The sequence below is a fragment of the Bombus fervidus genome, chromosome 2 (genome assembly GCF_041682495.2).
Source record: "Bombus fervidus isolate BK054 chromosome 2, iyBomFerv1, whole genome shotgun sequence".
Lineage (NCBI taxonomy): Eukaryota > Metazoa > Arthropoda > Insecta > Hymenoptera > Apidae > Bombus > Bombus fervidus.
Window position 1 is genome coordinate 18,562,802 of NC_091518.1, and position 20,155 is coordinate 18,582,956.

Consider the following 20,155-nt stretch of genomic DNA (forward strand, 5'->3'; position numbering starts at 1 on the left):
TTCAGTAAATAAAAGTATTCTTCAAATTACTATACAAATAAAATACAAAGAAATTCGTACAAAACGAAACCATATCGGAAAAAGTTCAATGCTGTTGCAATTTATTTATAAATAAATATTTTTATGTAATTTCTTGTTTATATATCGAACATCTGCCGAAATTCGATCTTTGGAGCACGAAATATGTTAAGAATACAGGAAATAGAAATTATTTAAGTACATACCGCAGACAATAGAATATTATACAGTAAATCATAAAGGCTATCATAAAATACAGAAAAGAAATGCTTACGTACTTCTTATGTCGGTGATCAAATCGCTTCGATGGATCATAGCTTTCAGTTTCCTAAAAATTTCTCTTGGTTTCATTACACTTAAAACAGGCGAAACGAGATGTAAATGCGCTTTAAAGAAATATACACACATATTTCGTTTTAAAGAAATGCGTTATCGGTAAACAAAACACGAAACAAATGAAAAGGTATTCTTGAGTTAGATATCTGCGAAGTTTAAGTAAATGACTATGATTGGTTGAAAATGTGCGCGAAAGTATGCCACCTGATAGTGAAAAAGGACATTAAAAATACGCGCGAAAAAAATTAAAAATTTAACAGTATTTAGTTTATATTAATTTTTATTATTTTATTACTTATTTCTCAAATAATATATTTCTAATTACAGTTTATAATATCTAATACACATCAGTATGTTTAAAAAATATCCATTTATAGTAGAAAAAATGCAGTAGTCATTTTAACACATTATATATACTATTACAAGGAGAATATTAATGCCCAATAATTACATAAATTAAAACTAATATTTTAGGAATTATCATATTAAATGATCTCTTACTCTGCTATAGCAGAAAATAATTTCAGATAGATACATATGTACTTATTCACATATATTTATCGACAGTTCATCAATAAGTTCTATGAATTTGAAGAATACACGTGCTCTTGTAGTTTGCAGTGTTTAAAATTAAAATTATATTTTTCTGCAATTATTGATTTCATTTTATTTTATTCCATTTCATTATTTCTGATTTATGCATTAGTTATAGCGCAATTATTATAAATTCAATCATTCAATATATGATAAATTCTAACCTTAGTTTTAATTTGTATCTTATATCTATAACTAAATTTATTATTAATTACATGTTTGACATAGATCTTTTACAATGTTTTCTATTTCTTGTTTCCTAAATAAGTAGTTGCTTTTGTTAATAAACTTCATGTTTCCGTGAGTTTATCAGAAAAAGGTTATGCTAAAAGTTTGTTTCACTCAATTAATTCGTACACGAAATATGAGTATGTTTATCCAATGCCTGAATCCTTTAATTGGGTCTGTTAATTGGGAGGAAAAGGATGAAAATTATGATTATCATCAAGAAGTTGCTAGATCAGCATTTGCTGATATGTTACATGACCATGAAAGAGTTAGTACTATATATTATATAGTTTTAAAATAAGTTTTTACTTGTGCTGTTTACAAAATATTTTTATAATTACAGAATCAGAAATATTACCTAGCTCTTAAAGCAGCAATTGAGAAAAAACATAAAGATGGAGAAGAAGCTAATGTACTTGATATAGGAACTGGAACTGGTTTATTGTCAATGATGGCTGCAAGATGTGGAGCAGATAGTATAACAGCTTGCGAAGTGAATATTTTCACAAAAATTATTATGCATTGCATTTATAAATTAAAAAGCTTTTATGACCTGGCAGCATTTTTTAGACTTTCACACCAATGGCTAAATGTGCTATAAAAATAATTCGAGAGAATGGTTTTGAAGACAAAATTAAATTAATACACAAGCGTTCCACAAGAATGACTATTGGAAAGGATGGTGATATGATAAAAAAAGCAAACATTTTAGTTACTGAAGTATTTGATACCGAACTTATTGGAGAAGGAGCACTTTCTACATTTCGTCATGCTCATGAAAATCTCCTTGAAGTATAATCTCATCTTTAGTTAATACAATTTTGAATAATATCATTTAATATATATGCATTTTTACTTTATTCAAGGAAAACAGTATTGTGATTCCACATAGTGCTACCATTTGGGTACAAGTAGTGGAGAGTCCTACTGTTTGCTCATGGAATACATTACATCCCATAAAAAATAAAAATAAATATTTACTAAGTACCCCATGTTCTGTAAAATCTTGTTCTGGAGCAGCTGCAGTACATGATATACAGTTAACACAATTTCCTTACAATGCGTTCAAACCTTTATTACCTCCTCAGCCTATTTTTAGGTAAATATATGTCATATATGTATGTAAATTGTTCAGGATTGAAAAGACCTGTTAAAGGGTCGAAATATAAAATGAATATTTTAGGTTCGATTTATCTGGTAAATCAACTCTATTATATAATGAAAAAAAGTGTTTGCATGTAAAACCAACTACAAATGGTACTGCACATGCTATTTTTATGTGGTGGGATTTAGTTATGGATGTAAATAATGAGGTATGTAATCATTATTTATTAAAAGCTTTTAAACATATCACTAAATAGTCTTTATGTAGGTTTTGTTAAGCAGTGCTCCAGTATGGGAACATCCAAATACAAAAATTTTACAAAATAAAGGTTTCAGTTTGCAAGAAATAGCAGATGCAATACCCTGGAGAGATCACTGGATGCAAGCTATTTACTATTTACCTGTTGAAACCTTAGTTACTGTTAACAAAGAAGTTAGCTTGATTGGATATCATGATGAATATTCATTATGGTTTCAATTAATAAATGAATCAATGTAAGCTGCTTTAACGATCTTATTATTTTGTTTTAGTTGTTTTACTTTTTCATAAGAATAAATACAAAGTCTTGTTTGCAGAAATGAAGCACCAGATTGTGAGAGACCTGTTTGCAGCTGTAATGTACACGTAGCTTATTGTAGAACTCGTATAGGACAATTAAATGATCATATACGAAATGAAAAATATATTAGAGCTCTAAAAAAAGAAGTTACACCTGACACAGTTTGTTTATGTCTTTCAGACGGCTCTTTATTGAGTCTTGCAGCTATTCAATTAGGTGCAAAAAAGATTTTCATCTTAGAGACGAACTTTTTGTCTCGAAAATGTATTGAAATGTTTGTTAAAACGAACGAGCTATCAGAGAGAGTAGAAATTGTTGAATCAGTAAACGATTTGCCTCCTGAAAGTGCAATTAATTTAATTTTTGGTGAACCATATTTTATCACTTCAATTGTACCTTGGGAAAATCTTTACTTTTGGTATCTAGTTTCAAAGTATTCGCCTCAAATACAAAGAATTCCAGTCGCAGCAACAATAATGGGCGTTATAGTTGAATTTAAGGATTTGCATAAAATACGAGCACCTCTTGGAGTTTGTGAGGATTTTGACTTATCTATTTTTGACAAACTTATACAAGTAAGTACAACAATACAGATTATAAAATGATGAAAGTTTAATTTTTATAATATGTAATTGTAATCTTAATTTTAATTATAATGTTTATAGACATCGAGTGACAAAAGTGATAGTTCTGTAGAAGCTCAACCATTATGGGAATATCCTGCCAAAGCATTAAGTTTACCTTTTGTTATTAAAAAATTTGATTTAACACAAGATGTCAAGGAATGTGAGATAGTTAATATATCAGAAAGTGTACCCATTTTAACGTAAGAGTTTGTGATATTTTATGTTAATGGTTATTGCAAAGTCGTGTTTACATTTTTTATATTTTTTGTTAATTTAGAAGTGGAATGTGTAATGGTGTAGCCTTATGGGTTGATTGGCAATTGAATTCCGAAATCACAGTATCATCAGGACCTACTGCAGAAGTACAATTTGGGAAACGAATATCATGGGACCCATTTACAAGACAAGGTGTACATCTATTTAAGAACATAACACAAGTTACACAACAAAGTAGTGTTTTATGGTCATTTAGCTTTGTACCACGATACGGAAATATTACATTTGATTTTCGTATCTTGTCAAAGAATATGAAATAATATGATGTAATATTTATAAAAATATACTTTTAAATTAAACATTTTATTCGTTCGTCTTATTTACCTCTTTGTTTCTTTTTAGATATACTTATAAAAATTACACATTTATTATAAAATATCTCCTTACAAAAACTATTAGATAAAAAATGTTATGTTGATTCTTCTGGCAGTATACGTAATTGCTTAGCTAGTCTTCGTCCTATTAGTTTTGGATAAGTTTTCTGTTTAATTAGAAATTCTTTACTTTGATGAGTTACAGCACCATTTTCTAATTGAAACCTAAAATTTTCATAATTATATTCTCTTTCTATATAAGATGCAATCTTATATTACATGAATAGAAATCTTGCCTGCAAAGATAATGTAAAGGTCCAAGCATTTTATTTTTCAATTCTCGATCACCTTCTAAAATGGAAAGAGCAAATGCACCAGTTTCAAGTGTAGACAAACAACCTTCAGTTGGTTGTGTTCTAATAACATATTCACTTGTTGGTATACCAACTAATTTACATGTTCGTAAAACACACAGTGCTGGACTTGAATGATATATTGCCTGTCACAAATAGCTTCTCCTTTATTCATTTTAGTATATAAATTGGCTAAGTTACAAGATACACTACCTTCGCTTGTGGCCAAGTTCCATCTAATAAAATAAGATTATAAGGTTTCTGTTCATTAACTCCAACAGGATTTAATTTATCAAGTGCTATAGCACCCGGAGATGGGTATAATAATATAGTATTTTTGTCATTTAAAATTTCAGTTAAGCCTTCATGTTTTGAAAGTGGAAACTTTTTTCCCCTAAAATAGAAGAATACTATAGCATTATATATAACTCCAAATTTTAATATTATTCACCAATATTTTAAATAAATCACCTATAAATTACACATTTTCCAGGCTCTAAACCAAGAGCAAGCATAGGCGCAGTTCGTAGGCAACGTTTTGCTTCAGCTGGATGTTGTAAAATTATTATTCTTGATGCAGGACATACAGGATGCTTTGGTAATCCCGGACACCAACATACTGGTACAGGCCTTCTGTATATAACGCATTAATCAATTTTAATGGAATCAAAATGATATATGAAATAAATAAATAAATAAATATATATATATTTATAATATATTATAATATATATATATATATATAATTGCTTAAACATAACCTAATTTCACATTTATACATACTTGCATTGCGAACACTTATCTCTTGTCTCTGGAGGATCAGCAAGTATTTCTGATAATTCTTGCCACACAGTTTCTTCATTCATTGTAGTTATGATCTATAAAGATAAAAGAAACGATCAAACAACTTAATAATTGATGGAAGTACATACATAACAAAAGGCGAGATAGTATTGATAGTATAAAATATATATATATATATATATATATATATATATATATATTAACGTTATTGTTTATAGTAACATAATAGTTTCTTTAACATTAAATATCAATAGAACAGCAAATTGAATATATTTTATAATCATATTTCTTTTTACAACAAATAATTTCATATTTTTTTCCTATTGAATAATGAAAGTTTAAATTTCGTGTCTTTGTAGAATCGATAATCGATAGGATAACAGGCAATGCGAGAATCGCAAGCAGTTCAGCTTCCGGAAAAGTTTATTAAGTTTGAAAGTGTCGGTTAATTGCATTTTTATTGCCAAAAAATTAAACAAAACGGTGAATAAAGCAGTGTAAGTATTTTGTATTTGATGTATTTATTTCTTTTTAATGGAATTAGTTTCTGTTGCGTCCAGTTTTTAGGGCTATAGTCATTAAAGCAATGATATAAGATGCTCTTTAAGAGATTTGGTTTGTAAGCAAACTGTACCTTATTTTATAATATTTAATATTTTATTTTATAAATATTTGTGTTTTTTGCGATTATAATCATTCAGAAATATGAATTAAAAAATTTTCTATAAATAACAAGCTAAATTTAATTGAAAAGTATATTCTATTCAGTTTAATATTTCATTATTTACATATATTCTAACAAATACTTCCAAAATTTTTGTTTAGGCCTATTGTTAGCCCAGAAAATCTTTACAATACGTAAACTGACGGTTCATTGCACGGTTTTGAGCGGAGGGTAAGTATAATACTAATCATTTATACGTATTGGCTATATATTGTTTGTACATGATTATTAGTTTTATTTAATCCTGTTGCGTTTTTTCAATTATTGTCGATCCAAGCGTATTTCTCTATCATTAACAAATTCCTTAAACTTGAGGAAAATATGAAATAATTGTTACTGACATACGTGATTTTTTATTTTAATTTTTTGATAGAAAATTTGTTAAAACATAACATAAAAAAGTGATACTCTGTGATTGCTTTCTTATTCTACGTTATGTCGATAACGTTGGTAACGACACTAAAATGGTGACAGCACACGGTTATGATTTGATTTCTGTCTTCAATTATTTTATTTTTTAATGATTTTTTGTAATAAAGCGTGACAGGAAAACTATCAAATAGGAAATGTTTAAATTCGGATTCTCGGAAAATAAGCAGGATGAAGGTACTTATATATATTTCATTTCTCTATAACAAATTAAAATTCTCAGCATCGAGAATTATTTTTGAGGTTATACTTGCGTTATACTTCCGTATATATATAATTATTGAACGCGATCCGAGTTTTCGTTGAATTAGTGTTTTAAAGAATAAGTTTATGAAGAAGAAATGAATAGAGCTATTATTTTAGTGAGAGGTGAAGATACTAAAAAATCAACAATTAATTGGATACCTGCCTCAAAGGTGGAGGTATCGGAATTGGAATTGCAAATCGAGAACCGATATGAACCTAATGACTACAAAGAATGTCTGTTTTTTCCGGATTGCAAATTAAAATTAATTCAACCTAAAAGGGCGTTACACGATTTGCAAAAGTATAATTATACAAATATTCTAGAGGCAGAATCGCAACATTCTGATCTTATTCCCGCTAAATACGAAGGTAGACTATATCTAAGTTTCCTTAAAACAATATGGTTTACTTTCTAAAAAAGTTTCGTCACCATTAACAACAGTAAAAAATTGTTGAATTGTTCGATTTCTTGTATAAAGGTGGTTTAAAAATTTGGGAGTGCAGTTACGATTTAGGCCAATACTTATTAAAAAATATCGAATTTCAAGATAAATTTGTTTTGGACTTAGGATGCGGTACCGGTATTATTGGCCTTGTTGCTCTTCTTAAAAATTCCATCGTTCATTTTCAAGATTATGTTCGTATTTATCATGATATGTTCATGATGTGAATTATAAAATTGATTTTACGATTAATTACCATTGCAGAATGTAGAAGTAATTAAAACTGTAACGATCCCGAACGTTTTATTGAATTTTGAGGATCGAGAGAGCGTATTAAATAGGTGTCAATTTTTTTGCGGTGATTGGGAATCGTTCACAAAATTGCGTGATTCTAACAATGGGGATGAATTCGTAAAATACGATCTGATTTTCACAAGTGAAACAATTTATAACCCCGATAATCATAAAAAATTGTACGAAGTTTTCAAACATAGGCTCAAAGCGAATGGCGTTGGGCAAGTACAATTATTATCTAATCTTGTTTTTGACTTTTATGGGAACACAATATAACACTGGCTCACGTGATGTTCTTAGGTTTATTGCCGGTAAAAGTTATTATTTTGGTGTCGGTGGAGGAATGAGGCAATTTCAGAACCTAATAGAGGGAGATGCTATTTTTGACGTTGAGATAGTGTGGAGAAATAGAGAGGGTATTTTTCTAAACAAGCAACAATTATATATATATAATTTATTTATATATATAGTTTATTTATATAGTTTAAAGTATATGTAATTATATTTATATATTATGTATATATATACATATATATACATTTTTAGGATTACAAAGAGAAATTCTAAAAATTACAAGGAAATAACAATCTTAGGCTGATCCGGAACTTATTATTCTAGAAGCATTATTCTTTTTGTAATTTGTAAAACAAAAAATGTTATTTAATAAAAAATAGCCGTTTTTGTATTATCTACGGAGATAATCTTTCATAAACCCATCCGTTATCTCCCTGATGGAGTAATACGTCGTCAAGTTTGTCGTTAGGCATAAGCCGTCTGAAACGAATTCTATCGTGTAAACGATCGCTTTGACCTTGCCAAAATTCTACGGAACTTGGAACAATGATATAGCCTCCCCTAAAAATTAAATTAGATTATTATCGTACATGATGCGTTTTTAATAATTCATCGAATTACCAGCAGTCTGGCCTTTTAACTTGGCCCTCTGGGAACTGTGCTATTAATTCTCTTTCTTTCACAACAAGCGTCTCTCTACTCGCGATCACACTACTTTGTTTGCTAGACATTGATCCTATTTGACACGAATATGGTCGGCTTTGGAAATAATGATCCGAGTCTTCTGGAGAAGTTTTCACTGCTCTGCCTTCTATACGCACCTAATAAAAAAATTTGTTCAACATTTTCATTAAACATAATTTCTTACTTTAATAGTATAATAATATGCTAATAATTTGTAAACGTTAATTTAAGATAATATTTTATTTCTTCCTATAGCAACGTATATCGGTATAACGTCTCTTACGCCTCGTCTCAAAGGTTGCCAATAGAAGTACGCTGCTACATTTGAGTTTTCAGCCTAAAAAAATTGTTAAATATAGTACTTATACGTATCGTTATAACCGTTGCAAATTGAAAATATAATGCACTTACTATATCGCGACCTTTTTTACTTTCGTAATTCGTATAAAATTTGAAACCGTAGTTACCATAATGTTTTAGTAATACTGGTCGTATGGACGGAATTCCATTTCTGTAAAAATACGATATTGTAAGAAATGTTTTATAATAGGCAATACCAAGCGATTTATTTAGTATTACTCAGTAACTGTGGCAAGAAACATGGTGTTTGGCTCAAAAATTTGCGGGTTCTTGGAGGCTTCCTCGAACCATGCTTTAAATTGACCCATAGGCTCCTTGCTAACAAGTTGTTCCTCCGTAAAAGTTTCCAATTTGCTTTTGTACTTAATTCGCATATCTACAAGAAGTAAGTAATTAGATATTTAGAAGTTTACCTTCAACTTTGATTTCGATGATTTTTTAAATGCGTTGTAAAGCTCAACGTTTTGAACTTTTCCTTTTTCCTATATAGCTGTAGATTAGCTTTAGTTTTCCAGATATTTACGAAAGTTATCAGCAGTGTTACAGTCAATTCTACCTATAGTTATACGTCTGTGGTAGGGTTTGCGTCAGTATTGGTTCTCAGTGACCTTGTAGTGGACAGGTATACTGATACAATCGAAATCTAACTTCTATATTTTGTTTAAAGTAAATGTAAACGAGAGTCAGGCGAGCGGATACGAGACTGTAAGAAATGTCTACTATATTTTATAATTCAATTAAAAATGAATAACATTGATGCATTGGATTTGGATTTGGGCTAATATTTTTAATCTGGTTGTCGCGAAGCGGCCGGCTACGCTTGTGTGAAATAATAAAAATTTATTCTTTTCGTAAAATAACAATATCAATGATAAAATAATATCAGATGTGCATGAGGTTTTTTAAATTCGTCCGATCTTCGTTTCTAAGCAGAGAAGTGCTTGATAATTAACAGTGATGCATTCGCTGCGGACATAATTCGTAGAATGGACACTATTGTGTCTGACAGATTTTTACCAGAAACTATCAAAACTACTAAACTTCAAAATACTGATACAATACAATACAATACTGATTCAAAATACAATATGTTCAAAAATTATTGAAATCGATGAGGAGAGCATTGTAAATAATTATCTAAAAATGTTTGCTTTAAAATCGTGAAAAGCTTTTGCTTAAAAGTTACGTAAATGGTAATAAAGAGAAATTTTCTTTCATAATAATAGTAATTACAAAAAATAAAGTTATACCTCCAATGTCAACACCGAACACCGCATCTGTATTGAGTTTTGAAGATGACATGATGCTGTTTCTACTTAGAGACACTTCACACGCAAGGTATTGGAAGAAAGTAAACTTAAGAATAACAGATTATGAATAAGTATAATATCGAATGATCTTATCAAACCGTGGGAAATATACATAATATTAGAGAAGTAACAGAGCTCATAGCCATTGTTGTTGTTCCACAGTACAATGCTGCCCCTAGCGGTCTACTACTGAAGGTGCTATTTATTGGGTTGGCAACTAAGTGATTGCGGATTTTGTCATTAGGTGGTATTGACAACCCAATAATTCCATCAAAACCAGGTATAATCGCTATTGTTTCGCGTTACGAAAGCTTTGTCATTACGGTTTTGCAGAAATGTATACTTTTCTATCTAAGATAAAAGTTAAAAGTCTACCACGGTTGATCTTACAGTCTATGGTAAAAAAGTTTTCGATAATCAATATCGATGGTTTTTGTCTGTGATAGAAAAAGGTCTGTGTCGGTAACTGCACAATGATAGTTCATAGAACTTGTGCACTTTTAGGACAGAGTGCACTGTATTATTCGACCATTTACTTTGTAGTAAGACGAGCTTCTGTGAATTGTTGTACAGGTAGATACTGTATGCAACACTACAGTATTTTATTAGATGATATATAAAATCATTACTAGTAACAAATATCGTTATTAAAAACAAATTTTGTGACCTTTCAAAAACACTATCGTAGACATAATGTGAGGCATTTGTACGAAGAGAGAAACATAATTAAATGATTGTGTCACGATGAAAGTAAAATGACATCAAAATCTAGTTTCATATTTTGAGGATATAGTAATTTAGTGTATAGTAAATTTCTAAATTTCGTAACGTGATTTGCCTTCTGTTGTGTTTTATCTCATAATAAAAATAAAAGATAAAATCAATAATTTGTTAATTACATATAATAATATATAAAAGTAATAATTTCCATTACATCTCCTCACGTTTTTCGTAATACGATTGTATAACGGGTGTATAAACGGGATATTCTAGGTACATACCTATACTACTAAAAATCAGGTAACGTAAATGATATTTCTATCGAGTATAATACATGATTTGTAGCATATTGGTATTTCCAAATTCTTCAATATATTTTAGGAAATTGATATTTATTATTAATTTATTAATTGTACCAATAGTATATTATCCTCGTATGTTTCGTAAAATAGCTTGCGTTTTACGTTCTTATAGTTAAAAAATGTTTCACCACTTTCTCTATAGACAAGCAGTAGGTTACTTAGAATATTTACTAAAACGTTTCCTCATACATTTATTACTAAATTACCAAATTAGCAAAATATCATTGGGAACACCATACGACCCATAGCTTCATTTTTATACGACGCGTAATTTAAATTTTTATATAAGTAGAATCCATAGAAAAGAAACTTTTACATTCCTGATAGGCTAGGATAAAATATTTGCTCCAAGTTTTTATTAGCAGTCACGAGACACCGCAACGAGACTTAATTAACTTCTAGAAGGTAATAAACTGTTTGAAGCATTGAGATTGTCGACAATACAATTAAAGCATTCGTGGAAGCGGCACCAGTCGATAAATAACTGGCAAAGAAAGAGAGAGAGAGAGAGAGAGAGAGAGCGATAGGACACGCGAATAGTATCGGAAGGTGAGATCGTGCCGACGACGTCGCAAAAAGCGGATGACGCTGGTATTTTTAATGGAAAGCCGAAGGCAAGTTGAATAGAACAAGCTTTTGGGTAGGGAAGCGACACTCAGTTTCTTTGATCAATAATGAAAGTTCTCTCTGTCTCGGTTTCACGTTCTTCTTCGTTTCACTGTCTTCTTTGGCCCCGAGCTATTGGCCCTCTTTTTCTCTTTCTTCCACCACTGACGTTCTCTATCTTATCTTATACATTTTTAACCCTTATTTCGGCTTGCCCTCCCCCTTCGTGCGAAGGAGGAGGACGAAACGGTGCACGAAGGCTCAAAGCGAAAGCCAAGTTCTAACAAGCCTCGAGCCGAGCACCCAACGCTGCTGGCCCTCTCCCTTAAATAATCCACTCCCCGATCCATTCGTACGAAAGCCTTTTTGTAAAAGCCTGGATAGCCATCATTCAGCGGGGAGAGAGTCTTAAAAAATTTGGGACTTTCGTCGGTCTCTTGGCTCGACAGAATTAAGGATCACGTGCCTGCAGATGGTTGAAATTCGTCGGGAAATATTTCGACATCGGATTAGATGGTCGTCGAGCGTCTTAAGCTGCTTCTTTGATACATAAAATGACATTAGAATATTCATGGAGCCGAAGTCGCGGTATTTACTTACATCTTTTTGGGAACAGGGAAGTTGAACGTGAAAAGTAAAACAGTAGTCGTAACAGTAGGTAGAGGAATTAAATTCAAATTGATTGGAAAATACTTCGACACGGATCAGATGTTCGTCGAAGGTTTCAAGTTGGTTTCTTGATATTTTTTGTCGTTAGAAGATGGTAGATATTTTACATTGTTTTAGAATCTATGTTTTTACATGCATGTTTGCATTCGTATCTATATTTTTTTAGGAGAAAAGGAAGTTGTAATATAAATGTAAGATAAATGTGAGAAGAAAGACAGTAGTCGGCGGAATTGAGTCTATAAATCGTTAAGATCCGTCGTAAAATTTCGTTATTGGACTGGACACTCGGTGTAAGGACGAAAACCTGAAGATCCAAAATTTAAGCCGATTCTTTGATAATTCTTTCCTAGTAAATTGTGATTTAAGTGGATTTCTTAATAGTCGTGGAACTGAGTTCGTGATATTTACATCTTTTTTATCGGAGAGAACAATTGTACGTAAAAATAGTACGAAATGTAAGAGAAAGGACAGTGGATATGGAAATGGGTATCTAAATTTTGAGCTTTCAAAGAGGATGCGAAAGATGTTTCTATTTTATTTTATATTTCAAACTAAATAAATACCGAGAAGGAATGTACAATATAAAAAAATGATTCAAGTTATTAAACTAATATTCAGATACATGTTCTTTCATTTACGACGTTTATTCAACCGAGACGTATAAAAATCCTCGAGAACTCTTTAAACAGGACATCGAAACGTCAATCCTTTTCAACGTCGATTCAAAAACTTTAATTAGTATTTACGGATCGGTGCTCGTGGAATCGTCTGAATGTTTCCGGCGCCATGACTTCGGCCCTTGTAAATATTGTAACAAAAAGGACTTCCGTTTCTTCCGCGATGAACAAGCCCATTGTGGCTGGTTTCCTTTGACATTAGCGAAAAACGGGGGAAAGGACGGGTTTCTTGTCTTCTTCGACCTAATAAAAACCTCAAAAAGATCGGCGAGACTACCATCGTAGGCTTCTCGTCCTTTCTTTCGCGGCTTTCTTTCTTTCGTTTCTTTCCCTTGTTTGCCACTGTACCTCGGTCAAAAGCTTACGGAGAACAGAGGGGCTTGGGACACGGATTAGTGTCCTTGCGTAGGATCCGGGTACGCTAAGCAAGCGGTGCGCACGAGGAGGACGAAGAATACGAGAGGAGGGAGGACGAAGAATACGAGAGGAGGGAGGACGAGAATTCGTACAAAGCGAAGGGTGAAGAAGAAAGGGGGGTGGCAGGGCGCGGAATAATGCTTAACAAGCCGACTTGAAAGGACGGCCGCCATTTTGAGTCAATACTTGAAAGTCTTTGCTCATTAAGAATATTTTACGTCTCCCTCGCCCAACGGAATCACTACCCTCCTCTGGATCACCCACCCCTTTCACCCTCGGTTCGACTTTCTTTTTCCACGTTTTTTCATTCCCTATCCCTTTCTCCTTCTGTTCCGCGAGTCCATCCCCCCGATAGGAAGGGAGAAGAGGAGGGGGAGGGGGTGGGAAGGAGGAGGCAAGCGGGTGGTTGCACCCTCGAAGATGGAAGTTATTTACGCGGCACTCGGAACACCCTCCACCATCGCAACCCCGTAACCATTCCCTTTCCTCGTCGCGTTTCTACGCCGGCCTCCCCCTTTTTCCTTCGGTAAGACGCAGCAATACTGCTACCCCCACCACTTTAACCCCCGCGCTTGCTCCACTCTTTTCTTTCACCCTCGTTCGTTCTAGTCGCAGTTCCACCATAGACTACCGATGGCCAGCGCAACCCCCTCAACGCGGGCTAAGGGAATTCCGACTTTGCCGCTGGGCCCACCTCTTCGTCCGACCCACCTCCTCGACCCTTTCAACCTTCACCGTCGCTCGCTCGCTCGCTCTCTCGTTCACCTCCACCTTGCAACTTTCCTTCGTGTAATCATCGTCCCATTTCGTGGCGTTTTTCCTAATTCCTACCCAATTTCGCTTTTAGCATTTCAATTTATGGCCGCGAACCGATTTGTTAGACGTGCCGACCCTCTCGGATCGCTGGATTACGAGAGCAAGGGAACGACGAGAAATTTCGATGGATAAAATACACCCGCTCGGTGAAATGTTTCTTTTTTCCACCGCGTGTTCTTTCTCTTTCGTTTCGTTATTAAGGGCGGGGTGGGGCAGTAACGTTGACGAATTCGACTCGCGTATTCGATGGAAAAATTGAATTTAACAGAGAGAGATTTGTATGGAAAAGGAGAAGTTTGTCTTCGTTTATTTTTTAATCTAGAAGCTTAGGATTCGTTGATTGATTGATAGATTTCTTTTTTGGTGTTATCTTAAATTACATTTTTTGAATTAAACTTTATCGGTCGTATGTCATTTTTGACGTGACATTGCAATTTTATTGGAAAAGCCGTGTGTCACGCAGGCAGCGACAAGATCGAATAAAAATTCGATTCAGTAAATTATATACAGTGTCATCCAAAAGTAGTAACCTATTTGATTTAAAGAATGTTTCAGAAATATTGTAAAACCATTTTAATACGCGTCCTTATAAACGATAGATATTTTCTTTCATATCAGATTAGCAAGTGTATTGCATTCAATAAAATCTCACGTGTTCATGTACAATTTTTAGATTTTAAGCGAACATTTGCAATAGACTCGAAAAATTATGTTACAATTAATTAATAATTAATAATAATTCTTCTATTTTTATTTTATCCTTACATTTTAAAATGGAGCATCTATCCTCAATTCGATGAACATGTTATCTTGTACAATCGATGTGAGTGATCGATATATACAGTATAACACAATTGAAAGATGAATTAAAAAAGTAATTTTCTTTCTTATAAAATCGAGGTAATCCAAAGGTTCTTAATTTGCTTCTAAAAATAATAACGTCGTATTACCAAACATTTTAAATTTTTTAAGTTTTCAATATTTATAGGGATTGCGATAAAACAGGAAGATATAAAGTATTCCTTTCAGGCAATTAAACCGTAACACCTTGTGCTCTTTCTATGCTAATTACGCGAACATCATTCGGATGCAAATGAGTGAATATAAAAACAATACAACAGAACCATTCCATGGCCGTAAAAAACAGCGCATTGGTACTATTTTGTATAGCCGTTCGGCCTTTTAATTTAGCAATTTATGGCGTCACATGCCATCTCGTGTCGGAGTGGTGTATAGGGGATGTTGTGTCAGTGCGTGGTCCGATGATTAATGGTTGCGTTCTGTACGGTGCCACTAAATTTCGAGTTACGACAACCGTGTATGGTACATACAATTATTCATTCAGATCTACGTATATGCTATCGTCATTATTTGATAGAAAAGTATATGCTTGTGAAGTTTTTTGTCTCTCTATATTAATGCGTCCCGGATCATTTACAACATTTGCAGATCGTTCTATTACGATTTCATATGAAAATAGTTTGAAGGAGTATTTAGCCAATGACAGACTGACATTTTAATATATCATATTTCTTGGCTCGTTTATTTTCTGTCTTCTCTCTTTCTTTATTTACAAATTTTCAATTTCCTTTTTCACGAATTGAACTTTTATAGAGCTGCGTGGCTGGAATTAAAAATTAATTTTAATATTACATTTATACAGGAAAATTATCGGGTTTAGGACACTTAAATATTCTTTACTTTAGACTTACAACGAACTATTTTTAAAATTTTTAGGTAAAGAAAGAATATGTCGCTATATCTATGTCTTTTGTATAATTCATTTTTCCAAAAATATGGCGATCGGTTGTATAACGAGAAGATCGTCTACCGCATCATAGGAAACAGAGTTATACGAAGTATATGTATCCGCGTTGTAGATTGTACAAGTCCGCGTAAATGGGGGTGCAGTGTACATGAAAAAGCAGTATATTAAAATCGTGACCATTAGTTTTCGAAAACCACTAGCTTTCTCAAGGATATAGAAATAAATTCAAAACCAAAAAGATATTAACACAATTTACAACGCATAGTTGGGAAACATTTTTCTTCTACTTTGTTCGTTGAAGTTAGATTGCAATTACGATTAGAAAGAACCGTTTTATGCTCTTACAGTTACGTCGATAATACGGAAATTGTTTTTCGTGTTACTCTCACCGGTAAAACATGGAAAACGAAAGAGCTTTCTTTATGAATAAGCTCATAAACGTTCACGAAACCTCTTTCTTTTTCAAACAAAAAGTTTCGCTATAAAAGTAAAACTATATTGGAATCTCCTTGGCTGATCGCACTATAAAAACTTTCGCAGTGCAAAAGACTTTGACACAAGGAGTATAATCATCAACTCGGTTCTTTACAACGGTAAGAAAAACGCAACAGTTCGATACGCAGCGGAACCAGTCCTCCTCTCTCTCCCTTTTCGCGACATTCGTTAGCCGTAACGAACTTTCCGAACAAAAAGGCTTGCGTGTCGAGTTTTTAAGTCATCGCGAAGGTATTTTAGCCTGCCAGGCGAACGGTGCACGAGAGGAAAGACAATGGGACCGATATAGCCGGGTGCTGGGCGAGAGACGGCGCGCGGGGGGGAGGGCTGACTGTAAAAATAAATCACGCGTGCAACGTCGTCGTTTCTCGCTCAATTGTATCAACTTTAACCCCTTTTATTGTATCGCTTTTTTTCCATCGTTCTCTCTTCGCCGTTTGACCGGATTCGCATTCGACCCTCACGGTTTCTCTTTCTCCTGGTGGCCCGCGAGCGAGCGAGCGAATCAGGTTCGAAGCTCGCCCGTGCGAACACAATCGACCGTGCACGAACGCCAGAAAGCGCATATAATAAGCCACGGAGAGAGAGACAGAGTGAAACAAAAACTGGTCTCGCTAGGTAAAACAATAGAGGGGGTTCTTCGGCCGGGGAAAGAACGACAGAGGAGAGTAGAGATGGTGAGCGCGCGAGCGAGTGAAAGAGCGCGCGCGGTTACCCGGGTCGGCGAGAAACAAGAGGGTGAGAAAGAGAAAGTAGCACCGCCGCGGAGAGCAACCCCATCGAACCGCGGCACGACGTGTGTGAAATTCAAGAACCTGTAGCGTCAAGAAGAACAAAACGACGGTGCCAGCTGCACGGTGCATACGTTATTAGTGCGTCGTTTTGTCCTTTCGTTTCGAAATTTCAATATACCTGTATCGGCGCGCCGAAAAAAAGATCATCATAACTCGTGAGACGGCAGGCTGGCTAAGGCGCGAGAGAAAGAATTCCTTCGTTCCTTTTAGCGAGCTTCGGATCGTTTCTTCTCTCTCTGTCTCTCTCGTCTCTTCTATCTCCGTTGCCGTATGCTCCCTCTTCGTCCGCGGTACCCGAGAAACAGGTTCCTCTTTATTCGTCCTGCTTATTATGCAAGTTATTGTTTTCGCTGAGACACGAGAGCTTCGGGAGTGGTACTGGTTCAAGCGAAGGAAAAAAAGGAAACAAGTCCTCGAGTGATTCTCTCGTTCGTGCATCTCGTTCTCAAGGGTTGCGCGAAATAATTATCATAACTCTGTATCGGTAGTCTGGTTGAAGTACCCTCTCTAGCCTCTCTGCTGTTGCGAAAATCTCGCAGACGAGATTCTCGTGAGAAACGGGGAATAAATTCAAAAAAAAAAAAAAAAAAAAAAAGAAAAAGAAAGGAAATATTCCTGGATGAGGAAAAGCGCGGGGAATTAATGGAGTGGTATAGGTATGGCAGGTACGTTAGAGTTCTTATATGATGATGGACAGTGGTCCATGGCATAGTACCCCTTGATATACGGTCGAATGCAATGGCGATCGATGGCAGATGTCCAGAGACGACTGGAAAGAGGATTTTTTTTGCTATGGGCTCCCGCGGACCCGTCCAGGTGTCCATTGTGGGTCCGAGCCAGGATTCTCAACCCTTAATCCTTAACCCTTTGGCCGCACGCATCCGCTGCCAAGCACCCATTTACCGATTCTGAAACAATGCCGACCGGACCGCACCCCGGATGCGCACGTTTATTAAGTAATGTCCCCCTTTGGTTTTGCGTCCGACAGCTGCCTTGCCAAAAAAACCACTGTTGCTTTTGTCTATCGCATATTCTCATTGCATCGACGACGGTTCCGTAAGGATGAAGCGCAAAGATCGTTACATTGGGTCGTAAGATTTCGCCTCGTACGAGCTTTGGTCTGTTATTATTCTTTATAAGCATCTAACGATAAGTCGATATAGATCTGGATACGTTGGGTAACACCTTTTGTTAATATATTCTTTGCGAATGAAATTTAACGTAATATCAAATGATTAGTTTCATTGTCTCGCCGATCTGCAGCGAGTTTAAATCTGTTTCATACTGGTATCAAGTTTGAAGAATTTTTTCCAAGACCTATTCATTGTTTATGTATAGTTATTTAGTTGGGGACCAAATGATTACAATGGTAATCATAATCTTGTAGAGACGTTAAGTTTGAAAAATTGTATTTCCTTGTATAAACCTATATGGCTTTTTTCTATACCGATTTATTATTAGCGAATGGATAGAATAATTCATTTACTTAATTTTAATTTTAATGTTTTTCTGGTCGGACTCAAGTGACTTGTCTTCCTGACGCTTTGGTCAACCTCTTTTCTTCGTCACTCTTTTACCTTCTTTTTACGTACTTTCTATATACAATGACGAGCGTGTAAGTAGTTACGAGTCTTCCGTCGATTTAACTGGTCGTGAAATTATTTTCCGTTCATCAATCATCGGAGATATATTTTTGCCTAAAATACTATACACATATTCCTCGAACACCCGTTGTAGTTTTATATTAATTTAAAGATAAATAGTACATGTTTCACGCAAGTTATGAAAACAAAATTCTCACAAAGATATAAAATTATAATATAACGACACAAAAATCTAGTACATTTCACACGTTGACGGAAATATTTCTTGAAATATCACGCATGATATTACCTGTGTCTTCTTGACGAACACGACGAATAAAAAATAATTCTCGAATAAAGAAACCGAGTATACTTGCTTTTCTAAAGTTACCTTCTCGGTAAGTAAGTAAGGTTATACATCTGAGCAAGGTCCAGTTCTCGTACCATGAATTGCCATAAGAGCGAATTCGTATGGAATCTTGAAAGGGTCATGTGAAACCTGACCGAGTCCATGAGCTCACCCCACCACGTGGTCGACGAAAGGGTGGTCTTTGCCATTGGAACCAGTCCTACGTTCATGCAAAATGCAAGAGGCCAGTTTCAAAACGACCGGCCATCATATCTCCACGTTATTACGTCTCTGAATTATCCCCGAAGAGATAGTAAAAATCGGGAAACGAGTCACGAGTTCATTGCATTCTTGAAAGTCGTAACGAGCAGGGTAAACGAGAGGGAAAGGGACAGGGGAAAGTAATTGCTAGAGACGGCCGTGGAACAATCAAGGGAAATTGATTTCCAATGTTTCATTTAACGACTTTAAAGTGTTCGCTTCATTTAGAAAGTCGCGTTGCTGTAACATGTACCGTGTTGTGTTGTATCGTGTCGATTTCCTAGAGGTGATTTCTAAGATTGTTCATTTTGCATTGTTATTTGAGTGTGATTATCGAGTGATTAAGCAATTATGTAATTAGTGAGGAAGAAAGATAAGTCTTCGCTTCGAAATTAATCGAATAGAAAATGAGTGACTCGTTAACATACAATTTTATGTAATTATATATCTTTTTAGATCTTATAAAATCAGAGTAGTTGAAATCAAAATTCTATGTAAAGTTGCTGAGTCGTTAAACTTGATTAGAAAATTTGTTGAACAGCGTAGAGTCTTTGCTTGCTTCTCGATGGTGTAGAAAGTTCGAAAGGGTTCGTCTTTCTAAAATTATTGTTATTATATTTCTCATTGAATTTTTATTCTAT

At 34.3% G+C, this 20,155-nt stretch overlaps 4 protein-coding genes across 5 annotated transcripts; 2 read left to right on the forward strand and 2 right to left on the reverse strand.

The window, feature by feature from the left end:
* Positions 1 to 930: 930 nt before the first annotated feature.
* On the forward strand, positions 931 to 4,017 carry Art7 (arginine methyltransferase 7). 2 transcript variants are annotated; one of them, XM_072014296.1, is made up of 9 exons: positions 931 to 1,444; positions 1,520 to 1,669; positions 1,747 to 1,968; positions 2,043 to 2,275; positions 2,360 to 2,489; positions 2,549 to 2,775; positions 2,845 to 3,415; positions 3,506 to 3,666; positions 3,744 to 4,017. In XM_072014296.1, exons 1-9 carry the CDS (start codon positions 1,271 to 1,273, stop codon positions 4,000 to 4,002), a joined length of 2,127 nt encoding a protein of 708 aa, XP_071870397.1. In that variant the 5' UTR covers positions 931 to 1,270; the 3' UTR covers positions 4,003 to 4,017. The 2 variants fall into 2 exon arrangements, with proteins under 2 accessions (XP_071870397.1, XP_071870406.1); XM_072014305.1 differs by having other exon boundaries at positions 932 to 1,444; positions 2,857 to 3,415.
* Positions 4,018 to 4,029: 12 nt separating this feature from the next.
* On the reverse strand, positions 4,030 to 5,384 carry Dtwd2 (DTW domain containing 2). Its single transcript, XM_072014317.1, has 5 exons — positions 5,193 to 5,384; positions 4,881 to 5,042; positions 4,623 to 4,803; positions 4,353 to 4,555; positions 4,030 to 4,281 (listed from the first exon to the last, which is right to left on the reverse strand). Exons 1-5 carry the CDS (start codon positions 5,273 to 5,275, stop codon positions 4,152 to 4,154), a joined length of 759 nt encoding a protein of 252 aa, XP_071870418.1. The 5' UTR covers positions 5,276 to 5,384; the 3' UTR covers positions 4,030 to 4,151.
* A 991-nt stretch (positions 5,385 to 6,375) lies between these two features.
* LOC139993372 (histidine protein methyltransferase 1 homolog) lies at positions 6,376 to 8,034 on the forward strand. Its single transcript, XM_072015040.1, has 6 exons — positions 6,376 to 6,543; positions 6,730 to 6,981; positions 7,092 to 7,249; positions 7,320 to 7,570; positions 7,650 to 7,765; positions 7,896 to 8,034. The coding sequence occupies exons 1-6, from the start codon at positions 6,504 to 6,506 to the stop codon at positions 7,931 to 7,933; spliced, it is 855 nt and encodes a 284-aa protein (XP_071871141.1). The 5' UTR covers positions 6,376 to 6,503; the 3' UTR covers positions 7,934 to 8,034.
* LOC139993378 (pyridoxine/pyridoxamine 5'-phosphate oxidase) lies at positions 7,803 to 10,168 on the reverse strand. Its single transcript, XM_072015054.1, has 6 exons — positions 9,938 to 10,168; positions 8,907 to 9,063; positions 8,739 to 8,838; positions 8,611 to 8,664; positions 8,265 to 8,464; positions 7,803 to 8,204 (listed from the first exon to the last, which is right to left on the reverse strand). The coding sequence occupies exons 1-6, from the start codon at positions 9,987 to 9,989 to the stop codon at positions 8,039 to 8,041; spliced, it is 729 nt and encodes a 242-aa protein (XP_071871155.1). The 5' UTR covers positions 9,990 to 10,168; the 3' UTR covers positions 7,803 to 8,038.
* Between the last annotated feature and the right edge of the window lie 9,987 nt (positions 10,169 to 20,155).

What these genes read in the sequence shown, in the direction of transcription:
- Art7 (XM_072014296.1), top strand. Translation starts at nt 1,271, where the DNA reads ATGCTAAAAGTTTGTTTCACTCAATTAATTCGTACACGAAATATGAGT. An exon ending in CCTCCTCAGCCTATTTTTAG is followed by an intron (nt 2,276 to 2,359) that starts GTAAATATATGT and finishes TGAATATTTTAG; the next exon opens with GTTCGATTTATCTGGTAAAT. An exon ending in TTATGGATGTAAATAATGAG is followed by an intron (nt 2,490 to 2,548) that starts GTATGTAATCAT and finishes GTCTTTATGTAG; the next exon opens with GTTTTGTTAAGCAGTGCTCC.
- Dtwd2 (XM_072014317.1), bottom strand. Translation starts at nt 5,275, where the DNA reads ATGAATGAAGAAACTGTGTGGCAAGAATTATCAGAAATACTTGCTGAT. An exon ending in GGAAAATGTGTAATTTATAG is followed by an intron (nt 4,804 to 4,880) that starts GTGATTTATTTA and finishes CTTCTATTTTAG; the next exon opens with GGGAAAAAAGTTTCCACTTT. An exon ending in GAACTTGGCCACAAGCGAAG is followed by an intron (nt 4,556 to 4,622) that starts GTAGTGTATCTT and finishes TATTTGTGACAG; the next exon opens with GCAATATATCATTCAAGTCC.
- LOC139993372 (XM_072015040.1), top strand. Translation starts at nt 6,504, where the DNA reads ATGTTTAAATTCGGATTCTCGGAAAATAAGCAGGATGAAG. An exon ending in TCGTTCATTTTCAAGATTAT is followed by an intron (nt 7,250 to 7,319) that starts GTTCGTATTTAT and finishes TTACCATTGCAG; the next exon opens with AATGTAGAAGTAATTAAAAC. An exon ending in AGTGTGGAGAAATAGAGAGG is followed by an intron (nt 7,766 to 7,895) that starts GTATTTTTCTAA and finishes ATACATTTTTAG; the next exon opens with GATTACAAAGAGAAATTCTA.
- LOC139993378 (XM_072015054.1), bottom strand. Translation starts at nt 9,989, where the DNA reads ATGTCATCTTCAAAACTCAATACAGATGCGGTGTTCGGTGTTGACATT. An exon ending in GTTCGGTGTTGACATTGGAG is followed by an intron (nt 9,064 to 9,937) that starts GTATAACTTTAT and finishes TACTTCTTGTAG; the next exon opens with ATATGCGAATTAAGTACAAA. An exon ending in GTAAAAAAGGTCGCGATATA is followed by an intron (nt 8,665 to 8,738) that starts GTAAGTGCATTA and finishes CAATTTTTTTAG; the next exon opens with GCTGAAAACTCAAATGTAGC.